This window comes from Harmonia axyridis, chromosome 2, assembly GCF_914767665.1.
Source record: "Harmonia axyridis chromosome 2, icHarAxyr1.1, whole genome shotgun sequence".
Taxonomy (NCBI): Eukaryota; Metazoa; Arthropoda; class Insecta; order Coleoptera; family Coccinellidae; genus Harmonia; species Harmonia axyridis.
In genome coordinates this window covers 39,400,492-39,417,311 of record NC_059502.1, presented here as the reverse complement: position 1 = coordinate 39,417,311, position 16,820 = coordinate 39,400,492, and the positions used below count along the sequence as shown (strand labels likewise).

The following is a 16,820-nucleotide window of genomic DNA, read 5'->3' as shown; positions in this document are numbered from 1 at the left end:
TTCGAAAAGAATAGTGAAGTGTAGTCCTTCATCGAGGTTATGGTTTACAACAGGACAGTTGTTCTTACCCATCCTCAAACTGGGATAGCACTGAACGAGGCTACCTCCTATTGTGTTATTTATTTTGTGGCCTATCCGCTGAATGATATCCCAGTCCTATATTATTTTTGCTTCCTCAAACATCGTACACTTTATATCATTCGTTTCAATAAAATTATTGACAAAGTATTTTTTGGGCATGTAGATGTTGATGTTATTGTATAGAATTTCAATTTCAGATTTGAATTTGCCGATTCACATTATTGTTGACATGTTCAGTTGGTGATGGTTTGTTGGGATCTTCCATATCGAACATGAGAATATATATTCTATTGCCCGAAAAAACAGTTGTTGTGTCATTCTCTTCAAAAATGGCGACGATAACAAAGTCACAGTTGGTAAGCGAGTTAAGTAAATGGAAAAAGGATGAGTTGATTGAATACATAGTTAATAAAAGAGTGCCAAATAACGTTAAAACAAACAATGTTTTATGTGCTGCACTTGATATGGAAAATACGGATACCTCAGAAGAATCCCAGGCCACTGGAGGATGTTCCGGGAACTGTCAAACACTAAAGGCGGAAAATGAAAATATACGTCACTCTAATTTATTAATGCAAAAGCTTCAACATCAATTAGAGAAGAGAACTGAAGAGCAGGAGTTGCTAATAGGAATCCTTAGGAGACAGGTTGGCAATATATTCGATATAAGGTCTGATCAGTCTGAAAGTGAGGTTATCAAAACAAAAGAAAATACATCACTGTCACAACAGAAGGATAAAAATACTGTAACAGGTGACAGTAGTAGCACATATGTTCCAAATATTTCTAAGTCAACAAAAGAAATTGGAACTACCAAGATACTTCAATCAGTGGCGGCGATTGAAAGTGATTGGAATGCGGACTGGAAACAAGTGTTATCGAAAAAAAGTAAGAATAAAAAAGTTAGGAATAATGAAATCATAAGAGGAAAAGCAAAAATTGGAGAGGAAGGCAGCTTCAAGGGAGCCTACAGAAAAGCCTGGTTCTATGTTGGCAGAGCCTCAAATGACTCGAATCCCACTAAATTGATTGACTATCTGGTTTCTTTGTTTCCAGGTGTACAATTTGAGGTGGAGGAGTTACAGAAGCACTCTTCAAATATGAGTCAGAATAAGTCTTTCAAGCTTGGATGTGACTATTCTATGTTGGATAAAATTAAAAATCCTGAGACCTGGCCTGAAAATATAGTCATTCGTCCTTTTCGTTTTTTTCGTGGCACAAGAACTGAAGAAGCAATTAAATTTCAATAGTAAAATTTTCAATGTCTTAAACTATAACATACAATCACTGCAGCATAAAATTGATCAACTGAATTTGCAAGTCATTGAACATAATATTGACATAATTTGCCTCACTGAAACCTGGTTGTGCGAGGGTCAATTGGAATTTTTGAATCTTCACAATTTCAAAATTGGGGCACATTATTGTAGACATGTCAACAAACATGGGGGAGTATTAATAGCAACAAAAAGTAATTATAAATGTACTTCTTTGAAAAAATTAACGGAGCTATCAATTGAGAGAGACGCCGAATTTGCGGGTTTATATCTGGCAAATATTGATGCAGTCATACTTGGGTTATACAGATCACCAATGGGTTCACTGGACATTTTTTTCGATCGGTTAGCAGAGGTTTTGAATTGTATTACGGATGATTTTTGTGATAAGAAAATAATAGTAGCAGGGGACTTCAATATCAATTTCCTTGTAGATACAAGGCTGACCAAGTCTATTACAGACTTATTCAGCTCTTATGGTTTATTTAAAGTTTTTCATGAAGCATCTAGAATTAGTAATAGCACAGAAACTTGTATAGACAATATATTTTTGAATACCAACTATCAAAATTGTAAGACAGGGGAACTTCATATGTCTGATCACCTGGCACAATTTATAAGTTTGACCGTTTCTGCTGAATCACCTGAAATTAAAAAAATTATTAGAAGAAAGGCTGCAACTCGAGAGGATATAAACTCGATGAAAAATAAATTTTCTGAGGTTTGTTGGGATAGTTTTTTTCACGGAAAAGGTGCACAGGAATCTTATTCGGCCTTTCATGAATACTTTCTTCATATTGTCGATCATCAGATACCTTTGAAAGAAAAACAACTGGGGAAAAGAAACAGCAAAAAACTTTTCTGGAGTAATGACCGAATTATTGAAATGAAAAAGACTTTAGATGCGTTGGACACAATTGCCAAGGTTAAAAAAGACCCAGAGTCCTTATCAAGTTATAAATCTTTCAGAAAAATATACACTGAGGAAATAAACAGAGTTGTAAGAGAAAAAAATGAGGAATACGTAAACAAATCTGAAAATAAATTGAAAGCATTATGGAAGGTAATAAAAAATCAAAACTCTAAACAAAAGAGGGAGAAAATTGAAACGAATCTTGACGCAAATACCATGAATAATTATTTCGCAAATATTGGCAGGAAAATCAATAAGGAACTAAAAACATCTCAGCAAAACTACAAAATAACTAAAAACTTTGATTCAAATAACGAAAAATCTTGTTTCTTCTTTGATTGTACCGCAAATGAAATCAAACGAATAATATTATCTATTAAATCAAAAGAATCAACAGATGTTTATGAAGTCAACATTGAAATTTTGAAGAAACTCAGTGATGAAATAAGTTATCCTATGTCGGTCTTAATAAATAAGTGTTTGCGGGAAGGCTGTTTTCCAGATGAATTGAAAATAGCGAAAATTATCCCAATCTATAAAAAAAAAGGTGATAAAAATGATTACAATAACTACAGGCCAATTGCAATTTTACCTTGCATATCAAAAATTTTTGAAATTGTCATCAAAGATAAAATGATTAAATGGATGGACAAAAAGAACTTCTGGAATAAAAACCAGCACGGATATAGAAAAGGACGAAATACCACTACAGCTTTAATGGACATCGTCACGAAAATAATAGGGGCAATAGATAATGATGATACAGTTGAGATGATCAATTTTGATTTGAGCAAGGCTTTTGACGTGGTATCACATACAATTCTGTTTGATAAACTGATTTCATATGGTTTCAGGGGAATTGTGCTCAAGTTGCTGGAGTCTTATTTGATGAATAGATATCAGAAAGTTAACTGGAAGGATGAAATATCCGTTCAGCAAAAAATTGAGTGTGGAGTTCCTCAGGGGTCAATCTTGGGACCCTTACTATTTTTGTTATATATAAATGATATGAGCTTTCAACATTGCGACTGTTTGTGCATCTATTGTGATGACACCTCCATTGTCATTGTTTCAAAATGTATGGAAAACCTTCTTGAAAGGAAAGAACTTGCCCTAGAAGAGGTTGAAGAGTGGTTTCGTAAGAACCTACTAAAATTAAATACGGAAAAAACAACAAGTTTGAATTTTGGTAGTAGACAGAATCGGGAGTATGCAAATTTTTTAGGCATAGTCTTGGATAATAGATTAGATTGGTTTTCACATGTAGATTTTGTATGTGCTAAATTATCTAAGATACTCTTTTTGTTGAGAAGATTGAAAAAATGTGGCACTCACGAAATGGTAAGAACTGCCTATTTTGCTAATTTTCAGAGTGTGTTGCAGTATGGTATACTCTTATGGGGTAATGCTTCAGAGGCTTCCAGAGTTCACATCCTGCAAAAAAAGGCCATTCGCATTATGTATGGGATCGGAAGAAGAGACTCATGCAGACCAGTATATGTGAAGTATGGAATACTTACCTTTCCTTCACTTTACATAAAGGAGTGTTTGAAATATACTCACCAAAGAAGGAACATCTTGATGCGGAATGGATCATGCCACTCTTTTGACACCAGATACAGGAATGACCTTATAACACCACTACACAAGAGGAAATATACACAGAATTTCTCGACCTACTGGGGAATCAAGATGTTCAACAAACTGCCAGAGGATGTGAGGAATCTACCGGAAAGAGGGTTCTTGAAGGGAATAAGAGATCTGCTCGTCAATAATGCTTTTTATTCAGTGGAAGAATTTTTGTGTTATAATTTGTAATTTGTAAATATTAGAGCTATATTTTGACTAACCATGTAAATTATTGATGGAAATAAATTACTTATTATTACTTATTTTAGATTGTGTGATGAATCTTTTCTTAAGTTTGTACAAAAGTTCTTCCCTATTGATGTTTTTGGGTTTATTCAGTTTTCTTATGTATGTATTTTCAATATTATCATGAATAGCGTATATTCATCTGTTTTTTGTGGAAATCTTCTCCTTGTTTTCCTGTTGAGAGGTTTGATGCTTACATTCGATATACCTTCAATGGACTTCTTGGGGTGTTTTGGACATTTGGTCGACCATGAAAGGTTATCCTCTGATCCACATGCACTACATTTTGAAGGAAGATTTATTCTGCAATTAGCTGTCTTGTGAGAAGCTTGGCATTTGCTACAATTCATTTGTTGTTGACAATTTTCGGTGATATGGTCGAATTGATGGCATTTCCTGCATGGACTTGGTGTGGGATGAGGTGAGTGATTTGCATATACAAGTTAGTGTCTATTTCTGAAAAACATTCCATCATTTAGAAGTTTTTCAGGCGTTCAATTTTCGCCCGTAATTATCCTAATATGTGTTGTAGGTGTACTGAATGCTCTTGATATTATTCTTTTGCAAAATCGGTGTTTCAGGTTCATTTATGTCAACTGTTTACTGATGTCCTCATCTTTAATACATTTTTCCACTCCTGTTATCCCAACTGAGAACGTTTGTTTTGATTCAGCTCTTTCTTTTCCTGTCAGATATGGTTTAGTTTCCTTGCATTTCATTATTATTCTCTCTGTAATCATTTTTTCCATTGCTCGAGTCATTGTTGTTTTTTCTTGATTGGATTTTTGTTCCATTCGCCCGAAATTTTAATTATGTCTGTTATAACTTTCTCATCTACTGTGAGATAGAATAGATGCTCATAATTGATGTTGTTTATTTCATTCCTTCTTGTTGAAAAGTTCTTTGAAGTAGTTTTGATGTTTTTGGTATTTTGCGGAATGACTTCAGTTTTGTCTTGTGTATCAGGACCTTTAGGCGACAAGATTATTTGAGAGCAAGTTTGGGATGATGCATTTTCTAATTCTACTTCCATCATGTTGTTGTTTGCGGCCATATTTAGCACAAGATGTGGTTGAATAATTTCCGTTTCGGGAGTTTTGTTATCGTTTACTTTTTTGGTGTTGTTTTTCTTCAATATTTTTTCTTAAGCTTTCTGTTTGTCGGCTTCTCGAACGATGGATCCTCGTCTGATGAATTTTCAGAGTTTTTTTGACATGATTTTTCGACCAAATCGGACATCCTTTTCGAAAAGAATGTCACGAAATCCGACGCGCGATATTTTCACTTATATTCCTTCTTGAAAAAAGTAAATGAATAAACAACACTTTTAACGAACTTTATCAATTTACATGTGTACCGCATGATGACCGTCTCAAGAAACCTCATCAAATAAAAACAGATTTGCTTCATAATTTACTTGAATTTTATTTAAATTTCAAGACTTTTTTTATGTTGCGATATCATGATTAGTTCTCAAGTTACTGGGCGTTTCTGAAAAATGACTGTTTCAAATATTTCGCTATATCTCAGTTTCTGTTCGAGACATTCAAAAAATTCTAGAACGTTTTTTTCACAATTTTTTATGCTTTATTTGATACTCGTTGTAACGAAGTGAAATTCGTTACTAGAATCACCCGGTATAATTTAGCCCAGGTCAAGAATTCAATAATTATTTTACTAGAATCACCTAGTATAATTCACCACAGGTTTAGAATTCAATAATTATTTTATTAGAATCACCCAGTATAATTTGCCCCAGGTTTAGAATTCCATCATTATTCTACCAGTCATATGAGAAGGTGAAAATAAAATTTTAATTGAGAGCAGTGAAGGTATTTTTCGTCCAATTCAGAAATTTTCATTTGGAATAATTTCTGATTTATTTATTTCATGAAAATATAACGATGCAATTTAAAATATCAGCCTATGTATAAAAACTTTCGAGCGACAACGCGATAGACGTTATCTCTTCAATATGTTCTTTTTTACATGTTGTCGTTCGTTTTTCATAGGTACACCGCCGATTTCGAGACTCGAAATTTTCCCCTTCCAACCGAGATTACAAGTGAAGTATTTCGGAAAAGGAGGATTATTCTTGTCGGTGTCTTCGAAGTAGAAAGATATTTTTCCAATTATTCTTGCCGGTGTCTTCGAAGTATCAAGATATTTTCCGATTTACTCCTGTCGGCGTCTTCGAGCTATATATTTTCATAGTTATTGAGCGGATTTTCTTGAGTAACAATTTAGAGTTTAATTTTTAGTTTGCAATTTTTCTTTTGAACGTTGGACGTTTTAGTGCCGTATTTTATATTCGTGAATTTGACACTTAGCCCGTACACGAAAAGAATTTGAGTTCGTGTAGTGAAGTGGGAAATTCTTAGGATTGGTAAGAACCGTTTTATTCCTGTCTGTATTATCGGTGACTTTCCTGTGTTCCATCGATACTTTCCCAGTGTGATTTATTTGTAATTTATTTTATTTCTTAGATCTTTCTTTCTCAAGTGGAGTTTGTCTGTTCGGTTCCTTATTGCGAGCAACTCTTATTTGGAACTACCAGGCAAAACTCCTTATCTTGGGGAGAGGGGTCGTTTATTTCCGATCTCCGGATCACTGCGGTCTTTAAGGTTAATTATCCTGTCCGGTCCGACTCGAGTCGTTAATTGGTGGATGCGCCGAGGTATACCGTAAGTGAAATTTATTCCTTTGATCTTTCTTTCTCAAGTGGAGTTTGTCTGTTCGGTTCCTTATTGCGAGCAACTCTTATTTGGAACTACCAGGCAAAACTCCTTATCTTGAGGAGAGGGGTCGCTAATTTCCGATCTCTGGATAACCGTGGTCTTTTGGGCTAATTACCCTGTCCGGTCTGACTCGAGTCGTGAATTGGTGGATGCGCCGGAGTAAACCCTGAGCGAAATTTATTTCTTAGATCTTTTTTTCTCAAGTGGAGTTTGTCTGTCCGATTCCTTATTGCGAGCAACTCTTATTTGGAACTACCAGGCAGAACTCCTTATCTTGAGGAGAGGGGTCGCTAATTTCCGATCTCCGGATCATCGCGGTGTTTAGGGCTAATTACCCTGTCCGGTCTGACTCGAGTCGTAAATTGGTGGATGCGCCGAAGTATACCCTGAGTGAAATTTATTTCTTAGATCTTTCTTTCTCAAGTGGAGTTTGTCTGTCCGGTTCCTTATTGCGAGCAACTCTTATTTGGAACTACCAGGCAGAACTCCTTATCTTGAGGAGAGGGGTCGCTAATTTCCGATCTCCGGATCACAGCAGTGTTTTGGGCTAATTACCCTGTCCATTCTGACTCGAGTCTGGAATTGGTGGATGCGCCAAAGTATACCCTGAACGAAATTCATTTCTTAGATCTTTCTTTCTCAAGTGGAGTTTGTCTGTCCGGTTCCTTATTGCGAGCAACTCTTATTTGGAACTACCAGGCAGAACTCCTTATCTTGAGGAGAGGGGTCGCTAATTTCCGATCTCCGGATCACCGCGGTGTTTTGGGCTAATTACCCTGTCCGATCTGACTCGAGTCGTGAATTGGTGGATGCGCCGAAGTATACCCTGAGTGAAATTTATTTCTCAGATCTTTCTTTCTCAAGTGGAGTTTGTCTGTCCGGTTCCTTATTGCGAGCAACTCTTATTTGGAACTACCAGGCATAACTCCTTATCTTGGGGAGAGGGGTCGCTTAATTACCCTGTCCGTTCTGACTCGAGTCTAGAATTGGTGGATGCGCCAAAGTATACCCCGAACGAAATTTATTTCTTAGATCTTTCTTTCTCAGGTGGAGTTTGTCTGTACGGTTCCTTATTGCGAGCAACTCTTATTTGGAACTACCAGGCAAAACTCCTTATCTTGGGGAGAGGGGTCGCTTAATTCCGATCTCCGGATCACAGCAGCTTTTTCGGCGAATTACCCTGTCCGGTCTGACTCGAGTCTAGAATTGGTGGATGCGCCAGAGTATACCTCGAATGAAATTTATTTCTTAGATTTATTTTGGTGGATGCGCCGACAAATACCCTGATTGAAATCTGTTTCTAAGACCCAACTTTCTCAAGTGGAATCTGTGTGTCGGGTCCCTTATTGCGAGCAACTCTTATTTGGGACCACCAGACAGAATTCCGTATCTTGTGGAGAGGGGTCGCTTATTTCCGATTCACGGATCACCGTGGTCATTTCGGTGAGACACCCTGCCCAGTCTGACTTGAGATTTATTTTGGTGGATGCGCCGACGAGTACCCTGATTGAAATCTGTTTCTAAGACCCAACTTTCTCAAGTGGAATCCGTGTGTCGGGTCCCTTATTGCGAGCAACTCTTATTTGGGACCACCAGACGGAATTCCTTATCTTGTGGAGAGGGGTCGCGTATTTCCGATTCACTGATCACCGTGGTCATTTCGGTGAGTCACCCTGCCCAGTCTGACTTAATATCCATTTTGGTGGATGCGCCGATACAAGACCTGATTCGAAGATATTGTTCAGGCTTGCTGTTTCTAATAAAGAGGTATCGAACCGGACCGTACGGAACACAGGATAGGTAGTCACATCTGACTTATTAGACTGCACATCACACGCCAATCTGCATGCTTTCCACGCTTGTCCGCACTTAACCGTTTTTATCATCGCTCAATTTGCTTGCTCACTGCTTACTCATTTCTGCTGCTTGATATACGCCACCTGCTCACCTCGCTTATTTCTCGTTCCCTACCGTGTTGCATTGTAAATATTTGCTTTTGGTGTTTAGTAGCCTTTTTCATTATTGTATATATAGGATAGTATTGTATATAATTTGGTGTTGTACATAAGGGAACGGATATTGTTAAATATAGTGTGTTTCGTCAGGGTGTCTTTTATTCATCTCATAGACATTTACTGCCATTTAGCGAAATAAATCACCACTGGTCAATCGCTCTTACCTTAGATTGAATCGAACCCTTCTCCAACTGTTTAAAAGCTACCCAGGGTCGATAATAGTGAGCGACGTAAGGAATTGCGACCTTATAAAACCTATCGCAATTGGCGCCCGAGGTAATATAGAAGGGAAATAGTAAATAATCAACAATCCGAAGAAAGTCGCCGTCACATCGTAACACTATGACTAAAAGTAATTGAATCTTGTATATGCATATTCGTGGGATATACAGGGTGTTTCATTTTATACCGGACAAACCTATATAGTCATGTAGATGGGATAATCATTTTTGCCTTATGACATATACCTCGTTTTCGAAGCATAAGTGAAATGAGATGAATGAGATACAGGGTGTGCAACGTCATTTCTGACCAATATTCTTGAAAAAAAATTCAATATGGCGGAAAACCTGCAACGTTTATTTCATTTTCTGAATCACCTCATTTTTCTGAGAATTTCTGTGAGAATTTTTTTTTTACATGTCTATAGTGAAAAAAAATTTCAGCCGAATTGATGAAATTTCTCACGATTATCCATTTTTTATACCAAAACCGAATATGAAAACAGAATCTAAAAATATCGAACGGTTCCATCATAACGGCCATCCAAATTTCTCCTTCAGTCCTTTAACACAATTGAAATAAACAACTGGTTGAGCTATGAGGGCTAACATTTTTGAATTGCACTGTAAAACATTCAAGTTGTTGTATAAAATTATAACAAAAAAAATCTCTGTAATTTCAATGAAGCTCTGTGGGGAGCGAACTCTCGTCCTTGAGGTATTAACTGTGGAATGTAGATTTGAACTGAATCAACGATATCATTTTTCGTAACCAAGCAATGGTAATTCCCAGAATTTGACAGTGTGATCGCATTTGAATATTATTTTGCAATTCTTCTGCTGATGTGCTGTTAATTCTCACGTTTGTGAAATATGCAATTATTTTTAAACATTTCTCCAATTATAAAATACCATTAATATCTAAAAAATTATTGTACCCAATAGCTGCAAATTTCCCCTCAATTTCCTACATGAGGAATTTGCTTCAATTTTGAATTAGTATCAAGGAACTTGCAAAATAATATTCAGTGAAATGCGATTACACTGTCAAATTGTGTGAATCACCAATGCTTGGTTCAGTTCAAATCTACATTCCACAGGTAGTACCTCAAGGTCGAGAGTTCGATTCCTCCACAGAGATCCATTGAAATTACAGCAAATTTTTTTTTTGTGATAATTTTATACAACCATCTAGAATGTTTCGACAATTCCAAAATTTTAGCGCTCACAGCCCAACAACCAGTTGTTTTTTTCAATTATGTTAAATGACCGGAGGAGAAAATAATGGAACATCTTCAAACAAAATTTCCCGGACAACCTTTTACTGTGGAGACCCTACCAGTTCGACAAGGTGCCCCCAGTATTTCTTTCAAGGTAGGTGCGAATATCTCCTTACTCGAGGACATCTATAAAGACGAAAACTGGCCAGAGAACATAACAGTGAGAAAGTTCAAGTCCTTTTCGGAGACAAGAAAGAATCGGAAATTTCTAGTGAGAAATACTTTATTGTAACAAACTCTAACTTACAATCAATACGCAACAAAATTGACTTGTTCTTATCTATATCGAGACGAAGGAAAATATCGGTTGCTTGTATAACAGAACACTGGGTCTCGGAAGATGTTATTCAACGATTGGGACTTGAGGAGTCTGTGGTGGCAGATTACTTCTGTAAAAGGAATTCAAATTATGGTGGAGCCGCTGTGATTTTAAGAGATAATATTAAATTTTCCCGAGTTCCTTTTGTCAGAGAGATGTCAGTGGAGAATCATATTGAAATGGCGGCAGTGAGAATACCGAATGAAAAATTAGTTCTATTTTCCGTTTATAGACCTCCAGCAGGAAATGTTCAGATATTTTTGACAGCGCTAGATGAAGTACTAGACAGGTTGAATAGTAATAAATTATATGAAATAATAATAACAGGCGATTTTAACGTTGACTTTATCAAACCAAGCAGTGACAAGGACAGTCTGGTTGACCTGTTGGAATCGTATGGCCTAAATCCAGTGTTCAGTGAGCCTAGTCGCGTGACGAGGAGATCTCAGACCTGCATAGATAACATCTTTCTCAACACAGAGTCATTTTCTTATAGTACCGAAACACTGAATGTGCATTTATCAGATCACCGGGTCCAGGAATTAAAACTGATAACGTCTGCACTTCAGAAGAACGAGGTCAAAAAAATAAAATTCCTCATCAATGACGAAAATATGTCAAGGTTCGAAAATCAAATTGCGGCGACTCAGTGGGATAATACGATGGATACTGAGGCTGAGAGGAGTTACAATAAATTTCATGAGGCCTTTCAACGTTGCTTTAGCGCTTCATTTCCTGAGATAGAAATCAAATACTGTTCGAATAACACGCATAGAAGGAAATATATGGAGTCGAATGAAAGTAAAACCTTGAAATCAGCCATTGACTCAGCGGAAACCATCAACTGGGTCAGGAGGGACGAATGCTCCAAACAGCTCTTGAAACACCTCAAGCAATGTCTAAGAGAAAGCTACACTAAACAAAAACAAAAATATAACAGCGAATTCATTAGTGGTGCAGAAAATAAATCGAGAGCTGTATGGAAGGTTATAAAACGAGAGACGGGAAGAAGAGGCACTGGGGCCGGGCAGTCCCAGTTGTCCTCTGATGATATGGCAGGATCTTTCTCTGATATTGGAGATAGTGGAAATCAGATTCTCCATGGATCGGATGCCGACCACTCCATTCTATTCAAGAACTACATGTCGAGAAAGAAGATTAACGACCACTCAATGTTCATTTTTCCAACTGACGTGTCTGAACTCCAGAGTATTGTGAAAGGTCTCAAGGGAAAATTTACGCAAGACATTTATGGCATGAACACCTTGCTATTAAAAAGGATTTTTCCATATGTGGCAGATATTATGAGTAAAATTTTCAATCAGTGTCTACAACAGGGAATATTTCCAGAGAATTTAAAAATGGCCAGAGTTGTACCACTGCACAAAAAAGGAGATGCCGATGATGCGGACAACTACAGACCCATTTCCATTCTGCCCGTCTTCTCGAAAATCCTCGAAGAACTCCTAAAAAGAAGGCTAATAGCATTTTTAAAGAGTAAAAATGTCCTAAGTGAGGATCAGCATGGTTTTTCTTCTGGAAAATCGACTACTACTGCATGGACTAGCTTATTAGAATCAATAACAACGGCCCTAGATGATAAAGATCAATGCGAAGTGCTGAGTTGTGACCTCTCGAGGGCATTTGACAGTGTGGTGGGGGAGATCCCACTGAACAAGATGAAGTATTATGGAATTCGTGGCACAGCACTCTCTATCTTTCAGTCATTCCTTCGGGGAAGAATGAATATTGTTGACTGGAAGGGTCAAAAAACAACCTATACTACAGAGCGTGGGGTTCCACAGGGCTCAATTTTGGGACCAGTATTATTTAATATATACACGAACGATCTCCCTCTGAATGTCCCTGTCAGTGCGACTGTACGCTATGCTGATGATACGAATTTGTTCAACAGAGCCGATTCTGTGGAGTTACTGAGAGATGCGTCTTCAATGTCTATGCTGGCTGCACAGGGATGGTTTTCTGCAAATGGTTTGAAATTAAATATAAATAAAACCCAGATTCTGAGATTCGGAGGCCACGGGGATCACGATGCAGAACAGATTAAATTACTAGGTATAATATTCGACAGAAATCTCTCATGGAAACCCTATATGTCTGAATTATCAAGAAGGTTGTCTACGGCCATATATACGATAAGGCAGATGAGAGCAGTCTCCTCGGCTGATGTCTGTAGAATTACTTATTTTGCCAACTTTCAATCCGTGGCCACCTACGGTATACTTCTGTGGGGATGTTCTTCTGCTGCACATAGGATTTTTTTGAGACAGAAAGAGGCTCTTCGCGCTTTGTGTGGAGTCTCAACCAGAACAAGTTGCAGACATTTGTTTAAACAGGAGCGAATACTGACTCTGCCGTCTGCTTACATCCTCGCATGTATGAAATATGTGGTAGAGAATAATTCGGACTTTAGAACTCTCGGAAGTTTTCATTGTTATGAAACGAGGCACAGGGACCATCTACTGATTAAACATCATCGTCTCACGAGAACCCAATCAAGTACAAATTATATGTGTGCCAAGATATACAATAGGTTACCAGACTGTCTGAAAGATCTGAGAGGGAGAGAGTTCTTGCATTCATTGAAAACTTTTTTGAAGGATAATTGTTTTTATTCTGTGCGAGAATTCCTTGATCGTACTTTTTAAATGTTTATTTTCATTGTTTGTTAAACTTGTAACAGTGTTTGTTGTGTACATTTAACTCGTATTATATATTAGTATCTATATATCCTGACATTCCATGTAACATATTTGATGGAGCAAATAAATATTATTATTATTAAATTTGGATTGCCGTTTATTTTTCGATTCGGTTTTATATTCGTGTTAGGTATACAAAGAAGTATAATCGTAAGAAATCTTACAAATTTGGGTGAAATATTTTTTTCGCTGTAGACATGTAAAAAAAATTTTTGTTCGATTTTTGAAAAAAATGTTCTCACAGAAATTTTTAGAAAAATGAGTTGATTCAGAAAATGAAATACAATTTGACAACCGAGGGAAAAAATTTCAAACGTTGCAGGTTTTCCGCCATTTTGATTTTTTTTCAAGAATTTTCTGAATTGAGCACTCAAAAATACTGATTTGACCAAAAATCGTAAATTCAAAGGTTATACATAACTGACCACACTCAATAGAATATTGGTCAGAAATGACGTTGCACACCCTGTATCTCGCTTAAGCTTTGAAAACGAGGTGTATGTCATAAGGCAAAAATGATTATCCCAGGGTCATCTACATGACTATATAGGTTTGTTCGATAAAAAATGAAATACCCTGTATTTTATGCAAAATATTGAATACAAATTATAGAATATTCATTTCCTCAAAATCTAGTTTTTTCAACGTCGAACCTATTAAAAAAATTAAATTACATGGAAGTCAAACTAACCACTGCTCATGCTTTTCATTCTATTCTGAAATCAATAGAGCAGTATCAGCTGATGTCACAGATAGCTGCTAGAGAGACCTTCCACGCTACACATGATTGGAATAGGTAACCAGTGCAATGTACGTATGCTTAATTTACCATTATTTCTTTTGGCTAGTTGCTCTATGGAATTAGGGCACTCCCGTGTCAGAACTGACCCCTGGCTATATTTCAGTGATCTCAGCGTGGTCGGGCTGTACGTAGTGATGTAAATACGCACCACTTCGAGGTTTCTTGAGTCTTGGGCGCAAGTATACACATTCATGCTAGATAATTCTTTTGTTATGAATTCTTGTAAATCTCAATTATTTTTTAAGGCAGTTTTCAGCATATTATTCGATAAAAATTTAAACATAAACACCTCTTGTATATGGAGATGAGTTAGGAATAGAAATGGCAAAACCTTTTTTAATTAATTTTAAATTGGATTGAATACAGAATTTCTGAATGAAATCAACTCATAAACAATATAATGATTAAAAATGATGAAAAATTTGATAATAATAATAAATTTCACCAATATTAGTGGAAATTACTTTATTTTATTTCATCAGAAGTGAATGCAATTGTATGTTTGCAAGGCAATCAGTATAATAATAATTTTGCTAATTATTAGCCTAAGATGAATACAATCATTATACAGGGTGTTTCAAGTTCGACTGCCTATTAGTCGTTTCTGGAGAACGGGGCCTATTTGAAATCTGAATCTGGCTATCTATTTTGAAACACCCTGTATACTTATGGTGTTGAGAGAAAATATGATTCATCAAAAATATCAATGAAGATTTGAAAATATGAAATATGAAGAAAAAAACTTACAACAAAAATAAACTGCTAAATAATTCTTGGTTCGAATATAATTGAAGAATTAAGCATAAAAAATTTAATCTATGAAGACGGGACGGAACGTACAGCATGCTTGTTTATTTACACTTAAATCTTCATCATCATATGAACTTGTACAATCTCCTAGTTTCACCTCTACAACCCCTTTTTCATACACTTCAGTTATCCTAAACCCTTGTTGAACAGTGAGTATATATTTACTCCATCTGGAACATTTTCTTGCGGATCTCAAATGGTAGTGGTTCCGAACTTCTCAAGTGGTAGAAATTAATCAATTATTGAACAAATCTTTAAGTTTAACGGTAAAAAGTTATCCATAGTCATACAAACACAAGGTTAGTTATTTTTGACCGTATATAGTATCCAGCATCTAAATTAGAAGATCAACAGTAGAAATAGTTCTATCACACAGACAGGACACTCCAAATTGAAAAAATTCATGTTAGTATCTTTTTGAGGTTCTCACCAATATTTAACATAATAATATTTAATGAGAGAAAATCTAACGAACCCACTTGAAAATAATTCATACCTTAAATAATCTCTCAGTTGGTTCATCTTTGCATGTAGATGTAACCTTGAAAATAGAAACCAAGTCAAAACTGTTTTAATTTAATTTTGCAGCAAGGATTATGTATTTAAGAGTGAGATAATATTTGTGTTTTCAATAATTTGAGCTTACGTTTAAGGATTTAAGAAAAATGTTCCTTTTTTCTGTTTTTAATTTTTGATTTGATTTTTCAATATCTTAAAATGATGTGTAAAATTGCAAAAAAATGTTTATAAATTACCTTCTTATCATTTCCCTCTAAAAAAATTTCAATGTCCTCTGATGTTCCTTCTGGTTCAGTAATTAAAGCCTGAACATGTTGAAATATATTTTCCACTTTCAAAGAGGGAGTTAGCTCGATGAATCCCAGTGTTTGTGGAGTTTCATCAACCGATTTGTGGTTGATCACTTCTGCAAGTAAAACTTCTTTGTTTGGTTCCATCTAAAATTAAATACTATTAAGAACTAATTATCAATGTTTATTCCCAATTTTTGGATAGAATTCGTTTTCAATCTTACACAGTATACCTGTGATATCCTTTAATTTGATCAAGTTATCTCATTATTGAGTAACTTCTGACCCCTTTTTTGGGTCACAAAACCAATGGAGGATATATCATCCATTGATAACTTATTACAAAAATAATATTTTCTTTCTTAGGGCATTGAAAATGTGAAATAGTCTAGGTGATCTAGGATTTTTAGACCGGTGTGAACTTGAACTGACCGTTTCCAGCAGGAAACGGTCTGCTAACTGTTTGACGGAAACACCCGAAAGCAGTTACCAGTGGCGTGCGGCAAAAAAACGATTTCTTATGGAAATATCACTAAATCGGATATAAATCTAGGAAGTGGGTTCCGTATAGTATTCAGAATATCCGTTGGAGGAAATATTGATTTTCTATAGAACTCCGGATATTTTAGCAACGTTTTTATTCAAATTATCATTTGTCTAATTTAATTAAATTCATATCTCCGGAAGTACGCGTCGGAGCATAACCATAGTTGGCATGTAAATTACTTACTCTATTTCAGTATCGTAATAAGTTCATTACAGTTCTAAAAACAGTGCTGTAATGAACTCATTACAGCATTGTTTTCAGTTATTTTTTTTATTTGTGGTTGTCTACGCTGACTTACAATCCTATCAAAATTCAACACACTTCAATTGTGAATGTAATATAATTTGGATTTAGTGGAATGATTTGCGACATTATTCGCAATTTCTCTCAATTCTGGTGATGTTAAATCT

At 36.0% G+C, this 16,820-nt stretch overlaps 1 protein-coding gene across 6 annotated transcripts in view; it reads right to left on the bottom strand.

Moving 5' to 3' along the window:
• Positions 1-16,820, bottom strand: part of LOC123672378 (ubiquitin carboxyl-terminal hydrolase 47) — a 312,797-nt gene that overhangs the window by 246,024 nt on the left and 49,953 nt on the right. For 4 of the 6 annotated variants that reach the window (XR_006746263.1, XM_045606467.1, XM_045606472.1 and 1 more), the window contains 2 exons: positions 15,810-16,010; positions 15,551-15,595 (listed from right to left, as the gene is read on the bottom strand). Coding sequence is in view for 4 of the 6 variants with exons in the window: in XM_045606467.1 (XP_045462423.1) it covers positions 15,551-15,595; positions 15,810-16,010 (246 nt within the window). In the remaining 2 variants the exon portion in view is untranslated. The remainder of the gene's footprint in view (positions 1-15,550; positions 15,596-15,809; positions 16,011-16,820) is intronic. The other 2 variants (XM_045606469.1, XM_045606471.1) reach the window with 2 other exon arrangements.